General features: G+C 37.8%; 2 protein-coding genes across 6 annotated transcripts in view; one reads left to right on the top strand and one right to left on the bottom strand.

The window, feature by feature from the left end:
- Positions 1 to 1,386: 1,386 nt before the first annotated feature.
- The window catches only part of Cmss1 (cms1 ribosomal small subunit homolog), a 327,203-nt gene continuing 312,633 nt past the window's right edge, over positions 1,387 to 15,956 (top strand). For 2 of the 4 annotated variants that reach the window (XM_046455268.2, XM_058582905.1), the window contains exon 1: positions 1,387 to 1,573. In XM_046455268.2, the coding sequence (XP_046311224.1) occupies positions 1,510 to 1,573 (64 nt within the window). In that variant the 5' untranslated portion in view covers positions 1,387 to 1,509. The remainder of the gene's footprint in view (positions 1,574 to 15,956) is intronic. The other 2 variants (XM_046455269.2, XM_058582906.1) reach the window with 2 other exon arrangements.
- Positions 4,846 to 15,956, bottom strand: part of Filip1l (filamin A interacting protein 1 like) — a 105,233-nt gene continuing 94,122 nt past the window's right edge. For both annotated transcript variants that reach the window (XM_058582904.1, XM_046455274.2), the window contains one exon: positions 4,846 to 9,105. In XM_058582904.1, coding sequence (XP_058438887.1) covers positions 8,914 to 9,105 — 192 coding nt within the window. In that variant the 3' untranslated portion in view covers positions 4,846 to 8,913. The remainder of the gene's footprint in view (positions 9,106 to 15,956) is intronic.

The following is a 15,956-nucleotide window of genomic DNA, read 5'->3' as shown; positions in this document are numbered from 1 at the left end:
CTTTGCTTTTCAGTAATCTATTAACTGCCAAGACCTAGTGTCATCTGCATTTTCTCATGAAAGACACATTATTTTTGATGATTACAGATTATTTGACATTTGCCACATTTATACCAAGAACCCTCCTTTTAGGGTATCTGTAATATATTGTTAAAGTAATGCATTAATATATCTCCTATTGGGTGGATTTGGGGTAATTTTCTGCATATGGCTATTCCTACCCTCAGCAGTTGAAGTTTCCCTGTCTTGTAATTTCCAAAGCTGTATCATTTTAGGAATCTAGAACTTTATTCTTACAAGTTCTCTTTCTTCTATTCTATTTTGTAACATCTGGAAGGTGGAACATATTCTACTCATCTTTAAATCACTATTGCAAGTAGTTAGGCACATTGCGTACACTTAATTTATTTTGTATGATTTCTACCTGTGTGTAGGAAGACTGTCCTGAAAAATATTGTCCACAATTATTATGCAGCTGGCCTCAGCATTTGGTGCCCTGCAGGTTTTCCTTTCATCCCTGCCATTTCACATTGGGTGTGAGAAAAGCAGCATGATAGGTCTCTCACCTATAAGTGAGCAACTTCCTTCTTCCTTCGTTTCCCAAAACGAGGGGTGGGGTTGGGATGCAAGCAAGAGGGTGTGGAGGTGAGGAGGGGGAACACAACCGAAAGGTGGAAGGTGATTTCCAAATCTGTGGGGTCACTTCTTTCTGTGGGAGAGCCTTTACTGACTCCTCACATTTTTCTTAGTCCTATATAAAAAAAAAAAACAGTGCTCACATCACTTTACTGCGCACCCTGCTCTTTTTCCTTTCTTTCCCCCTCCCCCTAGCCCCCGCCCCAGGGCATTGAACCCAGGGGCGCTCTACCACTAGACTCAACCCCTTTCACATAATTATCTTATTTGTGACAGGGTCTCACTAAGTTGCCGAGGCTGGCTTTGAATTTGAGATCCTCCGGCCTCAGCCTCCAGAGTTGCTGGGATTACAGGCGTTCCCTACCACGCCCGGCTCCCACGAGTTTTCCAAGAGCAAACTGCACAAGCACATAAATGCCCCAGACTGACACTAGTGAAAACACACCCACGTGCTCCGATCTTCTCCCGCGGCCGCAAGTTCTTTGAAACGAATCAGAGAGAAGTTGTCTTAGTGTCGTGTCTCACACTTTCAACACGATCTTTTAGACAAAAATAAAAGTTAAACCAAGAAATTTGAAAGAAGTCATGACAAGTGATAATCAACTTTCGTCTTTTACGCCTCTTCATGCTCTGGCGGGATTTACTTTGCGTTTCGGGTGGTTCGGATGCAGCAGCGCGGGCGTGGAAACTGCCTTGACACTCTGCCCGCAGCTGGAGAGGCGGGGCGGAGTTGTGACGTCATCGCCGCGGGGCGGGGCCTGCGGGGTCGGAAAGAGCATCGAGTTGCAGTGACGCCGGCTGCCGGCTCCCAAGAGCAATCCCGTGTCCCTGGCGCCCTTCGCGTGGTCTGTTAGCGTCGAGTCCCGCGCGGAGATGGCAGACGACCTTGGAGACGAGTGGTGGGAGAAGCAGCCGGCAGGAGCAGACAGCAGCCCAGGTACCACTCTGCCCGCGCTCCCGCGGGGCCTCCTCTTGCGAGCCCTGCCGAGCACCTCAGCCACGCCGCTTCTGGTCGGCAGATCCGGCAGGGGAAGCGGTGGGTGCCACATGCGTGCCCTCAACGCAGATCTGCCCGTCTGTCATTCAAGAACCCTTTCCAAGCCCTGTGTTTCTTTAACTTTTTTTTTCCCCCCTTGAGGCTGGACGACAGTTTTCATGAGGAGAGGCAGTTTTGCCTCGTGGTTAAAGAAAATCCCTGCACTAGGTTCAAATGGCTTCAATTCAGATCGTGACTCTGGTATTCTAATACTTTGGGCTCCTTTTCCTCATCTGTAAAGTCAGAGTAATAATAATGTCTATTTCATCAAGTTGTGAAGATTAAATGAAGATACTACAAGTTGTGCATTTTGATACAGCACTTGGCACACATATATGCATAGTAAATATAAGCTATTGTTTTTCTTGCTCTCTTCATGTAATCTAGGATATTCGACCTGGAAATGGGTTTAAATAGAGATCATCCCTTTAAACTCACCTATTCTACAGATAGGAAACCTGCCCTAAAGATGTTAAGTAACTTGACAAGTTCACATAGCAAGTTTGTGTCAGAAACGAGTAGAATTCAAGTAACACAGTTTGAACTGTTTTTACCCTGCTGTGCTACTGTATACTTATTCCAGATGCTGTGAACATATTACCCCTGAGTAACATTAAATAACTCACTTTTAAGTGTGTGATGCCCCTTCTTACCAAGCATCTAACTAGAAAACTGCAGTGTTAAGACACTTCTGTGTACAGTGCCTGGAGATGGTAGGTGATAATAGCAGCTTGGCATTTGTTGAGTGCTTACTGTGTGCCAGATACTGTTTTGAATGCTTTGCATGCACGATCTCATTTAATCTTCATCAATACACCATTGGGTAGTCACCGCTGTTATACTCATTCTAGAAGTGAGGAAGTTGCACTGAAAAGTAATTTGTCCAGTGTTGGTGAGTGAGGAGCTGGAATTCACTTGCAGGCCATTTGAACCCAGAGTCTGCACGCTTTTGTTTCTCATAATTATTCTACTTATCAAAAGTAAGAATCTCATCTAAAACAATAACTCCTTATTGATTTCAAGAGACATTATTTGTAAACCCTTTTCTACACATCATTGTTATGGAAGTGTATTTGAGAACCTTCAGACTCCCATAGGTTGCTCAAGGTAGATAAGCAGCATTTCTATTAAGCCTGTTTTTTTTTGTTTGTTTGTTTGTTTTTTGGTACCAGGGATCTAACCCAGGGGCACTTAGCAACTGAGCCACACCCCCAGCCCTTTTTATTTTTTTATTTTGAGGCAGGGTCTCTTGCTAAGTTGCTCAAGGCCTTGCTGCTGAGGTTGGCCTTAAATTTGAGATCCTCCTGCCTCAGCCTCCCTAGCCTCTGGGATTACAGGCATATGTCACCATGCCCAGCTGCTACTAAGTTTTGAATGCCACCTCTTTGCTTATAATTCAGATGTGAACCTGGAACTCAAGGCTCAACTACCTGACTGCCTTTTTGAAGTCTTTTTTTAGTTATTTAATAGGGATGTCAAATGTAAATAAGACCCAAGTGCTGCATTATTCCTCAATCCTTCTTTTTTTAAAAAAATATTTTTATTTGTAGATGGACACAATACCTTTATTTCACTTATTTAGTTTTTTAATGTGGTGCTGGGGATCAAACCCAGCGACCCATGTGTGTTAGGCAAGCATTCTCCCACTGAGCCACAACCCCAGACCCTCCCCAAACCTTCTTTTTCTCCAGACTTACCTATTTCAGTAAATTTTGCCACCACCTATCCAACTTCACAAGGCTTAGTAGCATCTTGATTTGTTCATTTCTTCCCTTTCTCCCTCACATTTTATATATGGAGTCCTGTTATCTCTCTCCAAAAGACAGCCTGAGTCTTTGCCTTTTTTTCCATTGGAGTAAACGCTATTATCCGTTTTTGTCTTTTTTTGAGGAGTGGGTACTGGGGATTGAACTCAGGGGTACTCAATCACCTAATCACATCCTCAGCCCTATTTTGTATTTTATTTAGAGACAGGGTCTCACTGAGTTGCTTCGTGCCTCGCTGTTGCTGAGGCTGGCTTTGAACTCCAGATCCTTCCGTGTCAGCTTCCTGAACCACTGGGATTGCAGGTGTGTGCTACCATGCCGGCTATCCTTGTTTGTCTTTACCACTGCAATAATTTAACAGTTTCCAGTTAAACTTTGTTTCTCACTCAGAAACCTGCTCACTTTCTCCAATGGCTTTTCCCTGCCACACAGTGTAACTCCAATGTAGCTGCCTACTTGCTAGAATTATAACCTTATTGCCCACTAGTTTACACTGCCTCAGCACACTGGCCTTCATTCTGTTCCTCAACAGGCCATGCTCATTCTGATTCAGCCCTTTGTAATAGCTGTTCTGTTTTCAAATGGCTGGCTCTTTCTTAGCATTAAGAAATCAGTTCAGACATAATCTACTTAAAAAGGCACTTCCTGGTCAGCTAGTCTAGAATAGCCATCCAGTGGCTCTGTGACATTCCCACTGTATTATGATTCTCCACAAAGCATTGAGCACCAACTGTTATTTTTCTTGTTAAATTATTACTGTCTCTCAACACTAGAATGTAGGCTCCAGGTGAGCAGGGATTTTGTTTTTCTTATGTTTTGCTCTTTATTCTCAGGGCCTAGAGTAGTATATGGACACATGGAAAGCACTCATTCTGTAGTGGAGCTCAATGATGCACACCTGTAATCCCAGCAACTCAGGAGGCTGAGGCAGGAGGATCAAAAGTTCAAAGTCCTCCTCAGCAATTTAATGACACACTGTCTCAAAATAAAAAATAAAAAGGGCTGGAGATGTTGCTCAGTGGTAAAGTGCACTTGGGTTCAATCCCTGGTACAAACAACAACAACAACAAAAAACCAAAACTACTCATTCAGTATTTGTTAGTTAACTAATTTGTTAATGTTCACAACTGAATAAAATATTTGTGATTCTTTTTTCAATTCCTATGACTTTTTGCTGAATTTCTTCTGGAAATGATGGCGTAGGGGAACACTTGGCCCTTTCCTTTAGCTGAATAAGTGGGTTGGTTTTATTCGGTTTACTCTTTTTTACACCAAAGTGAGACTTTTGCAGCATTAATTTTATGTACAGCTTTGCATTGTAGATGTTGTAAGGCATTCCCTGTACATATAAAATTCAGACTTGGAATATTTACTGTAGATGATGACAACATTCAACAGAGAATCAACTTCAGGTTGCATCATTCTCAAAATTGTTTATTGAGCTTAGCACTAACACCAACAGAACTAGAATTAGAGGGGGAAAACTTAAATCAGCTTAAATTAAATTAAATTAAATCAGCTTGTGTTGTAGGATTTAAACATTGATGTGGTTCAGTCAAAATGCACATGACACTGAGACAGACATTCAGAGCAAAAAACAGAGGCAGGATGAATTTTAAAAAGCAAGGTAAAGGAAAGAGAAGAGAAAAAGATGGCTACATTATTTGTCATTGTTCTGAACTTGAAAACTTTTAACAGATAACCTTCATTGGCTAGTTTTTACTTTAGTATAAGTAATTTTCATGATTCTTGCAAATAATAAAATGAGTGGTTCTTGACAACAATTATGAAAGTTTAAAAGGTACAGGTATACATGTCTTTCTTCAAATCATATACAGTTCCTGCTATAATTTTGCTAAGTGTCCATGAGGATTTGAAAAATACCACTCATAAATGTGGTATTCCCCTCTCAGATTCAACAACAAATACAAAAATACATTATTGGCAAAATCCTTTGATCTGTCTTAATGTTCTTTGGCTGAAAACTTTAGATGCATTCATAGAATTGTACATTTTACTAAGAATAACAAATAGCTGAAATATAGTTTTCCTTTATTTCAGTTTTCATAGAATTCTTAATCGAATTCTTAAATTGCTTAAGTATTATTTTTAAGAATTACAATCAATGGGGCTGGGATTGTGGCTCAGAAGTAGAGCACTCGCCTACCATGTGTGAGGCACTGGGTTCGATCCTCAGCACCACATAAAAATAAAGATGTTGTGTCCACCTATAACTAAAAAATAAATATTAAAAAAAGAAAGAAATATAGTCAATGAGCTCTACTTAATTCTTATTCCTGAGTTCTTCGTTAGTGTAGTTCACACTAGGTCATGGGGTCAGCAAACATTTTGGTAAAGTTGCCTTTTGTAAAAACTTTAGGCTTTGCAGATCCGTTAACCAACTGTTGCAACTACTCAACTGTGCTGTTGCAGTACAAAGACAGTTGTAGACAAGAAGTATGTAAACAAATTAGTGTGGCTGAGTTCCGGTAAAACTTTTTTCATGGATAGTGAAGTTTGAAGTTTATTTAATTTTCCTATGTCATGAAATAGTCTTCTTTTAATTTTCTTTCAACATTAAAAAATGTAAAACTATTCTTAGCTCTTATAGGGCCACACAAAACCAGATTTTGGCCAAAGTTTTCAGACCCCTCCCCAGGCTCATCTCAGACACTGAATTCTGTTGTTTCTATAAAGGGATTTTGAAACATACCCTAGAGAAAATTATGTATTTCATTTGTACTTCATTACTCAGTCCATAATTATCAGACATGTGTTAGACCAGTCATTTGTGTTAAAATCAGATAGTTGATTCCAAAAGTTACAGAAGAGTAGTTCAAAGATCATTGAAGCTTAATAAATGAAGGGTTGAGAAAAGACTCCACCATAAAAGTGTCAGGTTTTTAAAAAATTTGTTATAAATTACATGTTTTCTTCATTTGGATTTTATCTACTTACTTTTAAAACTTTAATTAACTGTAGTCACTCTAGATGAGGACAGTGTCTTTTGTTTATATGTATTATTATTGTTGTTATTGTTCTTCAGGAGGGCCACATTTTTGCAGAAATAGGATTATGCACAGGTGGCAGGATTCTTTATGTTTCAGTTGTGTTATGTCAAAACACCGTTTTGTTGAATTACAAATAGTACATGCAGTTCTTCATTGTATTTGCATTTTTATTGTATTAAATATTGCTTGAAATGGGCCTGTGTTTTTGTTAGTAATCCTTTTATTAAAATAGAACATTATTTTCAAGATTTGCCTTAATGAGACTAGAACTTTATCATCATTTAAAGATGGATTTCTGTTGGTTGCCTTCAAAATGTCCATATTTTCTTAACCTTGTACAGTATCTTATCCTCCTTTTCTTGGTTACTCTTGAATTTACGCCAACTTGGCATAAAAATGTACTGTATGTAGAGAATCTCTTTACATGGAAGCAAACAATTTTGAAATCTTCAACAATACAACATATTTTCTGTTCCTCTTCCAGGTGAAACTTTCTCAGGGTATTTTGTTTTTCTGGGACTATTGTTGGTATATGTTATTTCTCCTGTTTCCACTCTAAGGGCTCCAGTGCTTTTTTCTTTCCATTAGCATAACTCCCAATGTTGAATGTCACCGAGGCATAGCTGCTTTTCCTGTCATACTTCATTGCCATCTCTTAGCTACATTGCTCACATATGTTTTGACTGAATGGCCTTCTCTCTTTCATCCATCCTGCATTCACTTGAGAGTTATCAAATACTTGCTTCATGTCAGGCACACCTCTAGTACTCCCTTGCATATGTGAATTATTTTGGATGTCAGAGCTTCTTCATCTTTTGTAGTCCCTTTCCTTCTATCATTCTCTTACTGCTTTCCCTTAACTTCCACTTTTCCATTTCAGACTTCTAATTCACTTACCCTCCCCATCTACTTCTCCCTCTGCCTCTTGCCTGTGGGGACTTTTGCCCATCATCCCTTTCTTTGGCTCCCATAGCTTGGTGCTGCCCATTTTCCAGCTCTTCCTCCTTGAAATTAAATGGCTGTTAGTGCACTGTCATCAGTGTACTGAAGTGGACATAGCCAGGTGAACATGAGGAATTGCTACTGCTTTGTTGGCTCCATCCCAGCACACCTGATAGTTCTTAACCACAAGGATTTCTTCCAGGGCCATGACTCCAAGTTTTAATGAAGGATAACAAAAAATGTTGGGTCATGCTGTTCATTTAATTATTTTTCCCTCTGACCTAGGCTTTGGGAAATATAACTGTCTTCTGGGCCCAAAATGCCTTGTCTTGAAATGTTATTGTATTACTCTGTCCACACTGAATTATAGGTACCTGTCTCTTGATTTAGTGAGAGAGCTTTCCATGTGATGAGAAGAATTACTTTAGCTTACTGCCAGGAAACTGTGTTCAGCCTTCTAGATAGGTTGTTTGAATTCAGTATTGTGTCATTGGGCATACTCATGGGTTATCACAGCTGGAAGGAAACTACTTACCTGATTTATATATGGGAAACTCAAGGCTTAGATTGATGAATGCCACACTAAGTGACACATGAGTGAAAAGCTAAGATTGAAATTTGAGTTTCCTGATTCCAGGCTTTTGCTGAATCAACTGATTTTTCTATAATATTGACTCAGGAGTAAGTGTGACTAAAGAAAGTCTTTTGAGATAATAAATTGTTCTTTTTTTTTTCTAACACCCAGAACAGTGATGCTTATCTCCATAAAAGATGGAGTATTATTGACCTTTGATTCTCATCCCTTGATTGCTGTAGAAGGCAACAGTACTCATCTAAAATGAGTTGTCTTACAGCCAGCCTAGCAGTATGATTCCATGATCTGAAATACACAGGATGGGCAAACAGCTTGAAAAAAATGGGGCAGGAGATAAAGTGCTATCTATGAAATGTACATATAACCTTAGTGGTTGTTGGGTAAGCCACCCAGGGAGTATTAACTACTAATCTATTTGTTGTTTCTTACCTCCTTGTAACTAAGAATTACCACTTTTCTCCCTTTTTAATACCTTAAGTTGGATTCTAATTGTTCTGCCATTTTGATGGAAATAATTTGACTTTCCTGAAGCTGTTAGGAATTCTTGATACCACATTTTCTTAGAAAATATGATTATTCATTGAAGTTCTGAAGAATGAAGGATTACTACTTTGTTCACCAGAAAACTCTTGAATTGTCGTAATGAATTCAGTCCTATTCGAGGCTGATGATTATACAAGTAGCACAAGGAATCGAGTGGGCTTTGAGGTACGAGTCTGAGCCTGTGATTGTACGTGTGTGCTTATGCACAAATAGAGCTGAGAAGATAGGATGATCACCAGGTCCACCAACCTGTGAATGAACTGTCTGCCAGTTGCTGCTTCACATTTCCCGAAGAGATAGCTGTTCCTTTCTGGCTTTCCACAGCCATACTTTCACATTGCAGATATTTCTGTAGACTGTATCCAGACAGTGTGTCCATATGACTTACCTTTTCCCTCCCATGTGGAGGTAAGAGTTAGAAGTGATGGTTGTTACGATGTGTAATTTCCCACAGCCATTTTGGTGAATATGTTTGTCCGTAGGCCCTAGAGGGGCTTTTGTGGAAATCTTAGTGATGCTTGTAGATTTTGGTTTAGGAATCCGTGTTGGAATTCTTTGCTTACACACCTCCTTGATCTTGAATGAAACAAAAGAATGAAAGGTAGTTAGTTAATGGTTCATTGGTGGAAAAGCAGATGTTGTTCAGGACATGGAGTTAGTTTGGCCAGCATTGCCTTTGAAAGCTTTGGGTTCTGGGAATACATCATATTCAAGATTATCTGGTTGAAGAAAGAAATGTCTGCAGAGCAGTTCTGCCATTGTGTTTTGGATGTGAGCTATGTACCAGGGCCTAGAGGGCGGATAGTGGTAGATACAGAGAATTGTTTTTTGCTTTTGGCAATCAGAGTTTAGTGGAAGATAAATTTTCCAAATTATTCTCAACAAAGAGCCATGAGATTGCCAGGAAAATGTTGATTTCAACTAAGGAGTCTTAAGAGTGCTTCATAAAGGAAACAGCATTTGTTTGGGACCTTTAATAACTTTTAGGATTTTTAGCAGCAGGAATAAGGGGAAGGAGTTCCAGAATAAAGAAATTGTTTTGGTGAGAAAATAGGATGAGAAAATGCTTTTGGAAGTTGCTCTGAAGCAGGACAGTATCAGATTTGGTTGAGAAGTGGAGTGGCTTCAAATTAGATTGTGCTTGAGAGGAGGGATTGGAATGTAAATTGGGGCCACATAGGGGAAATTTTAACTGCTCCTATAGATGGGAGTGGGGTGAATGGTTGGGGGTTACAAAGAAGGTTGGGGGGAGATCTCCAAAATTGTTTTACTATTTATTCACTGGTTTACATAAGGAGTGAGGGAAGAGTCACAGGTTGAATGATGTAGACTGAAGGAGTAGGTCAGTGGAGCAAAATTGGTTAAGAGTAAATTTCTACTCAATGGCAAGATTGTAGAAATGTTCTGTTATTTTCATTTTTTTTTTTTTAAGGAAAAAAATACTCCTGGATAAGAATACTTGCTGAGAGATGGGAAGAAGAATTCAGCTAACTTCCATTATAATCCAGACTTGATGATTATTATTTTCTCCTGTGTTTATATCATTCTTGCTGTGAGTTCATAACTCTGAGTTCATAAATATAAATCTTTTTTTTTAATCTTTAAATTTTATTGTATTTTTTTTGTCATAGATGTCTTATACTGCTTTTATGGAAACCCATCTCATAATTATTTTCCAGACTGCAGAAATTTGTTTCCATATTTTTATTATGCTGATATAGTATAGCAAAGTCCCTTTATCTCTTTATGTACACATTCAGATTTTAAAATATAGTATGCAAGATTAATTGTATTTCAGTATTCCAGAAATGCAGTCTGATGTTTTGGGGCTTTTTAATTTTCAGTCATTGAGCATTTGGTCAAAAGGTACATTAGAATAGATTAGAATCAAAAATATCAGATTGCACTGCCTATAGTAAGGCTAAGTATTATTTTGTGGATATTGCTTCAGTTTACATGTATGTGTGTATGCATGTGCGCACACATGCTCACTCATGAACCAGTTTATGTTATAGCATACATTTCTTATTGAGGGCCATGGATCATGGTTAAAGGTTTGAAATCTGCTGAACTAGAAGGAAGGAAAGGGCTTGGTGTAAAGCAGAAAATTAGGCATTTATTGTTGGGGTTGCTAACTAAAAATAATAAAGCATTTTCAAAATGTTCTTTTGTAAGAAATTACAAATATATGTAATAACAATTAGAACTTCATAGCCATAATTCACTTATTTAAAGTGCCTCAAACTTTTATAGCAATCTAAATAAGATTTTCAAATAAATGTTGCACCTTCAATGAAGATAAACCATATAGGGAATATACTTTCTTCAGCATATTTAGTCAGTTTTCTCTTTGCCTAGGTACTAGAAGAATATTTTGGCTTTAGTATTCTTACTGGCTTTTTTTTTTTTTTTGCAATTATTCCCATGCATAAGATGTTAATACTCTGATATCTGTCTCCTTATCTCAATGCTTTTCATGCCTTTCAACTTGATTTTGTTGTCTCATCTTTAATGCTGATGTGCTATATCAGCATTTTACCTCTCAAATAGGCAAAACTTTTCGAAAATAAAATAAAATTCAGTGCCCCAGCCAGCGTTTAATGAGATGGGCAGCTTCTACTATGATTATGGGAGTGATTTGATACTGTGCATCAAGAACTTTAAAATTCACACCCTGTGACTCAGTCATTTTGTTGTTAGGAATCTTTTCTAGGAAATAATTAAAGAGGCAGGCAAGGATATTTCATTTTAAAATTATTTAAAATGAAAAATAGACATAGTTTAAAACTCCAGCAGTAAGGATGTACTAAGTGAATTATAGTATAATCACATGAAATATTATGCTGTCCTTAAATAATGGTGCTTTGGAAGATAAAGGAAATGTTTACTCAGAAATGTTAACAGTTGGATTTAAAACTCTCTATATATTTTAAATGTGTATGTATGAAGAAAAGATACTACAAATTGAGTGCCCCTTATCTGAAATACTTAAGACCAGATGTAGAATTTTGGATCTAGGATTTTTTTTCAGATTTTGGTCTATTTGAATATGTATGATGAAATATCTTACATATTGACTGAAGGTAATTTTATACAACATTTTTAGTTCACCTGTGTTTCAACTACAATGTGTCATGAAATCAGGTGTGGAATTTTATACTTCTGCATCATGTTGACACTCAAAAAGTTTAGATCTTAGAGCATTTTGGATTTCATTAGCAATTCTCAACCTATAGATGAAAATGCACCCATGCTATTAATGGTTAACTCTGATTAGGGGCTATGGGTGCTCTTTTTCTCTGTGTTTTCTGTAGATAGCAAACATTGAATTATACTGAGATTTAAAAAAAGGAAGGCAATATCTTAGCGATCAAGACATTTCTATGAACATCAACCTTATTATTCAAATCATGAACAGTAGAAGTTGCAGTTGAAATCAGTGATAGACTGATATTATGACCAAACCTATATAATAGCCTTTCCAAGGTAAGTTTCTCTGATGTCATTTAACTTTGTCAAGATTTAGATTGGTGGGGCTGGGGATGTGGCTCAAGCGGTAGCGTGCTCTCCTGGCATGCGTGCGGCCCGGGTTCGATCCTCAGCACCACATACAAACAAAGATGTTGTGTCCGCCGAAAACTAAAAAATAAATATTAAAATTCTCTCTCTCTCTCCCTCTCTCTCACTCTCTCTTTAAAAATAAATAAATAAACACTTAAAAAAAAGATTTAGATTGGTTCTCCAACTTACTATATAAGAATCTATGTTGGGGGCTGGAGTTGTGGATCAGTGGTACAGCGCTTGCTGGCATGCATGAGACCCTGGGTTTGATCCTCAGTGCCACATATAAATAAATAAATAAATAAAATAAAAGATTCATTGACAACTAAAAAAATTTTTTTAAAAAAAGAATCTATGTTGGGATCCCATTTAAATTTTAAGTTCCTGTGTTCTACCCTTACAAATTGTAATTCATTTGTTTCTGGATATACAGAAATCCTCATATAAACATTTTTTTTCAATACTGGGGATTAAACCCAGGGGTGCTCTACCACTGTGCCACATCCTCAGCCCTTTTATTTTTTTATTTTGAAATAGGGTCTTGCTAAATTGTTGAGGCTGGACTTGAACTTGCAATCTTTCTTCCTTAACCACCTCTGTTGCTGGAATTAAACTTGTGCCACCACGCCTGGCTATAAGTCCACATTTTTTAACAGATTCTCAAGAGTGATTTGTTCTGATACAAGTGATCAACCTACCACACTTTGAGAACTTGCTGTAGTTGAACTTCCTTCCTTGGCATTCTAATCTGCCTGGATATGGGCAGTTCAGCAGTATGAAAAGCCAAAGCATCCTGGCCCAGAGTTTACCTGCAATAGTACTCATCATAATCATCCATGGGACTTATAAAATACTATAGATGCCCAGACTCATCAGAACCTGTCACTTAGACTATCTAGGAGCAGGGTCAGGGCTTGTGAATTTTAAATGAGCAGCACAGTTTGTTAAATATGTTTAATAGGACTGAGGATGTACTTTAGTGGTGGAGTGCTTGCCTAGCATACACAGGGTTCTCAGTTCAATCCCTAGAACTGCAAAACAATAACAACAAAACAACAAAGAAAATGTGTTTGATTAAACCAGTTGACCTGAAACATACCATTGGTGGAGCTTGTTTCTTCTAAGCAACACTGATATGTGTTGAAGAAAATGTGGCTTGGGATGGTGGTAACTGATAGGGCCAGCTCCCCAACCCCCACCCCCAATTTTTGGGTTCCTAATGTTTCCACATCATTGATGGCTGCAAAATTCTGTTTGTGTTTTCTTGGTAACACTGATTTTGCTACATAGTTTTTACCTCTAGATGGCAGCAAAGACTAGTTATTTTAGTAGGACAACTTTAAATGTCATTTCCCTAAATCTTAAAAAAAAATGATGCTATTCTTTTTCTTTTATGAATTTTATACTTGGACTTGTTTCAGTAAATGAGGTATGGAGATTTAAAATGTCTCATCTCTTGGATCATTTTTGTAGAGCATTATATCAAATAGCTCCACCCCCCACCCCCCCCCCCCAAATTTAGAGTGCATATTGCAAGAGAAATACATGCATATGGCTCTTTTAAGACCACACAGTGAATGTTCTATGCAGAGTTGGAGGCTCCTGGGTTTCATCAGAAAGCAGATGTCTTGGAGAAGATTAAGCAAGTTTGGAAAGCTCATTCATAGAAGAAAAAGATATTTTTTAAAAATGCTTAACTCAGCCATGGATTTTGATATTTGGAATGGACTACAATCTGAGGAATGATGAATCCAGTGAGGCAGAGGCTTTTATCTAGGGAGTAGTAGAAAGAAAAGCAATGTCTTTGTGGGATATATTCATTGAATTCTAAAAGTGTTGGCTTGTTTGAACCATAGGTTCTAAAAAGAACCCAGCAATCTATACAGTTCACTGGTTGCAGCAAGTCTTTAGATGAGTCTTATTGACCTAAAGAAGATTGGAAAGGTGAAATATTTTCAGTGTTACTCAAAGTTTCAGTTCTTAGCCTGGTTTCTACATGATATTTGTGTTCTTTCATATTATCATAAAAGGCTAACATCTGAAAATATACCAGAACAAAATTACATTTATGAGGAAGCTATCAAATCCTAGTTAGACAGCTGGAGTCAGGATGTTTCCTTTTCTCTTAAGGAAATTAATTTTTTAAGTGCTTTGAACTTTTTGGTGATATATTGGCAACATATTGTGTAAGAAGGCAGTGTTCTTTTAGGAACAGGCCCGATTCCAGGGACTGCAGGTCTCTCATCACACCTTGTATCTTGGCTGTAGATGTTGAGAAGTTCAAGATTCCCTGAGACCTGGGGTCATTCTGACTTGTGGTCATTGAGGTCTGGTGGGCGAATGGATTTGGGGCTGCCTGACTCCCCCAAGGACCCAGCTGTGGAACACTTGGTCAAGGCCATGTGTTATCAGAATGACAGTGTTTTTGTAATTTTGTTTTTATCTGTGTTTAGTGGGAAAGTGCATAAGTAATTATGATGGATATAGTGATGAAAAGGAGGAAATGCTAAACTGGAGGGAAATATCCTTGAAATACTATTGCTTTCATTTCTTTTGTCTTTTATATTGTTTGGCAAGTCACTGATAATTTGTGTGTGGAGGGGGTAGAAATAACAGATAATGAATCTGGCAGGTAGCCCAAAGTTTCATATGCTGCTTTGGCTGTTTTTCTTCTTCATTTTCTTAGAACTTCCCATTGTGTAATAAAACTTTATCACTGAAAGTTTTAGTTTTATATGGCAAGGGGGACCTTCAAAGGGAAACCCTATAGTTTAATTAGCTCATTCCCATTAACCTCCTCTGAGAGAACATTTGGTTTTAAATAGCATTTCACTGCTGTAATTTATATTAAAGAGTTGTCCAGTTCTGAGGTTAAGAATAAATTGGTACCTTTGTTCTATAATGTAATGTGATTTATGGTTATACCTAGTCACCTCCCAGTCTCCCTTTCTATGATAATTACAACATGGATATTAGGGCAAAGTAAGAATAAACATTCAAATATAGTTTTCAAAATCTTTTCTGACCCATTTGCTTATAGTATGTGCCAAACACATGCTTCACATGTAGAAATATTGTGTTAAAATAAAATAGCCTTAAATAACTGTCTTCCTTATTTATCCCCTTTCTTTTGTTCATCTGTCAGGTTTTTCTTTTATCACAGCCTTTTCTCCTTTTTGGTACCCTTTTTCTTTCTATTTTTCTTTCCCATTCTCTCATTTGGACAGGTTTAATTTTTTTCACTTGTTCTGAGGTTTACATCTTGGGATAATGACTAGGTCATAGACTATGAATCAGGCAAACAGGCTTGGCTCTCTGTTCTGATTGTGGCACTAACTAGCTGTAGGTCCCTCAGCAGCCATCTGTTGCCTGTGCAGACCTCAGTTTCTTCATCCTTAATCTAGGGATTAAAATATTCTTTGGAGAGTAAAGATATTGTATAGGAAAGTCTCTCACACATCCATTGTGCCAGATAAGTGTTAGTTGTTACTATTATTATCATTACTATTATTTTTCTCTTTTTCATTATATTTGTTGTTAAAGTGCCTGTGTCTAATCATAATCCTAATTTATCTTTGTCTATTTTGTCTTCCTGCTTTTCCCCCTTGTTCTCTCCATCTCTCCATTTCTTTATTAGTGTAGGAGCTGATTCCTCGGCTATATCTCAAAGGATGTTACATTTGGCATAGAAAATGACCCCCCACACATAATTTTCCTTCCTTGTGCTACTTCTTTCTTTTATAGAGTTCACCTGAAAACATACTATCTATCTTTCCTATCTTTTCATATCAAAAAATGAAGCAGTTCTTCCAAATCACTGGTGAAGTCCTTTGGCCCTGACATTCTGTGATTCTGTATGAAGAACA

This window comes from Marmota monax, unplaced genomic scaffold (genome assembly GCF_021218885.2).
Source record: "Marmota monax isolate L192 unplaced genomic scaffold, Marmota_monax_Labrador192_F-V1.1 WCK01_AAM20220418_F8-fsc00053, whole genome shotgun sequence".
Classification (NCBI taxonomy): Eukaryota; Metazoa; Chordata; class Mammalia; order Rodentia; family Sciuridae; genus Marmota; species Marmota monax.
The sequence above is the reverse complement of the archived record's forward strand: the minus strand, read 5'-3'. Positions and strand labels throughout refer to the sequence as shown.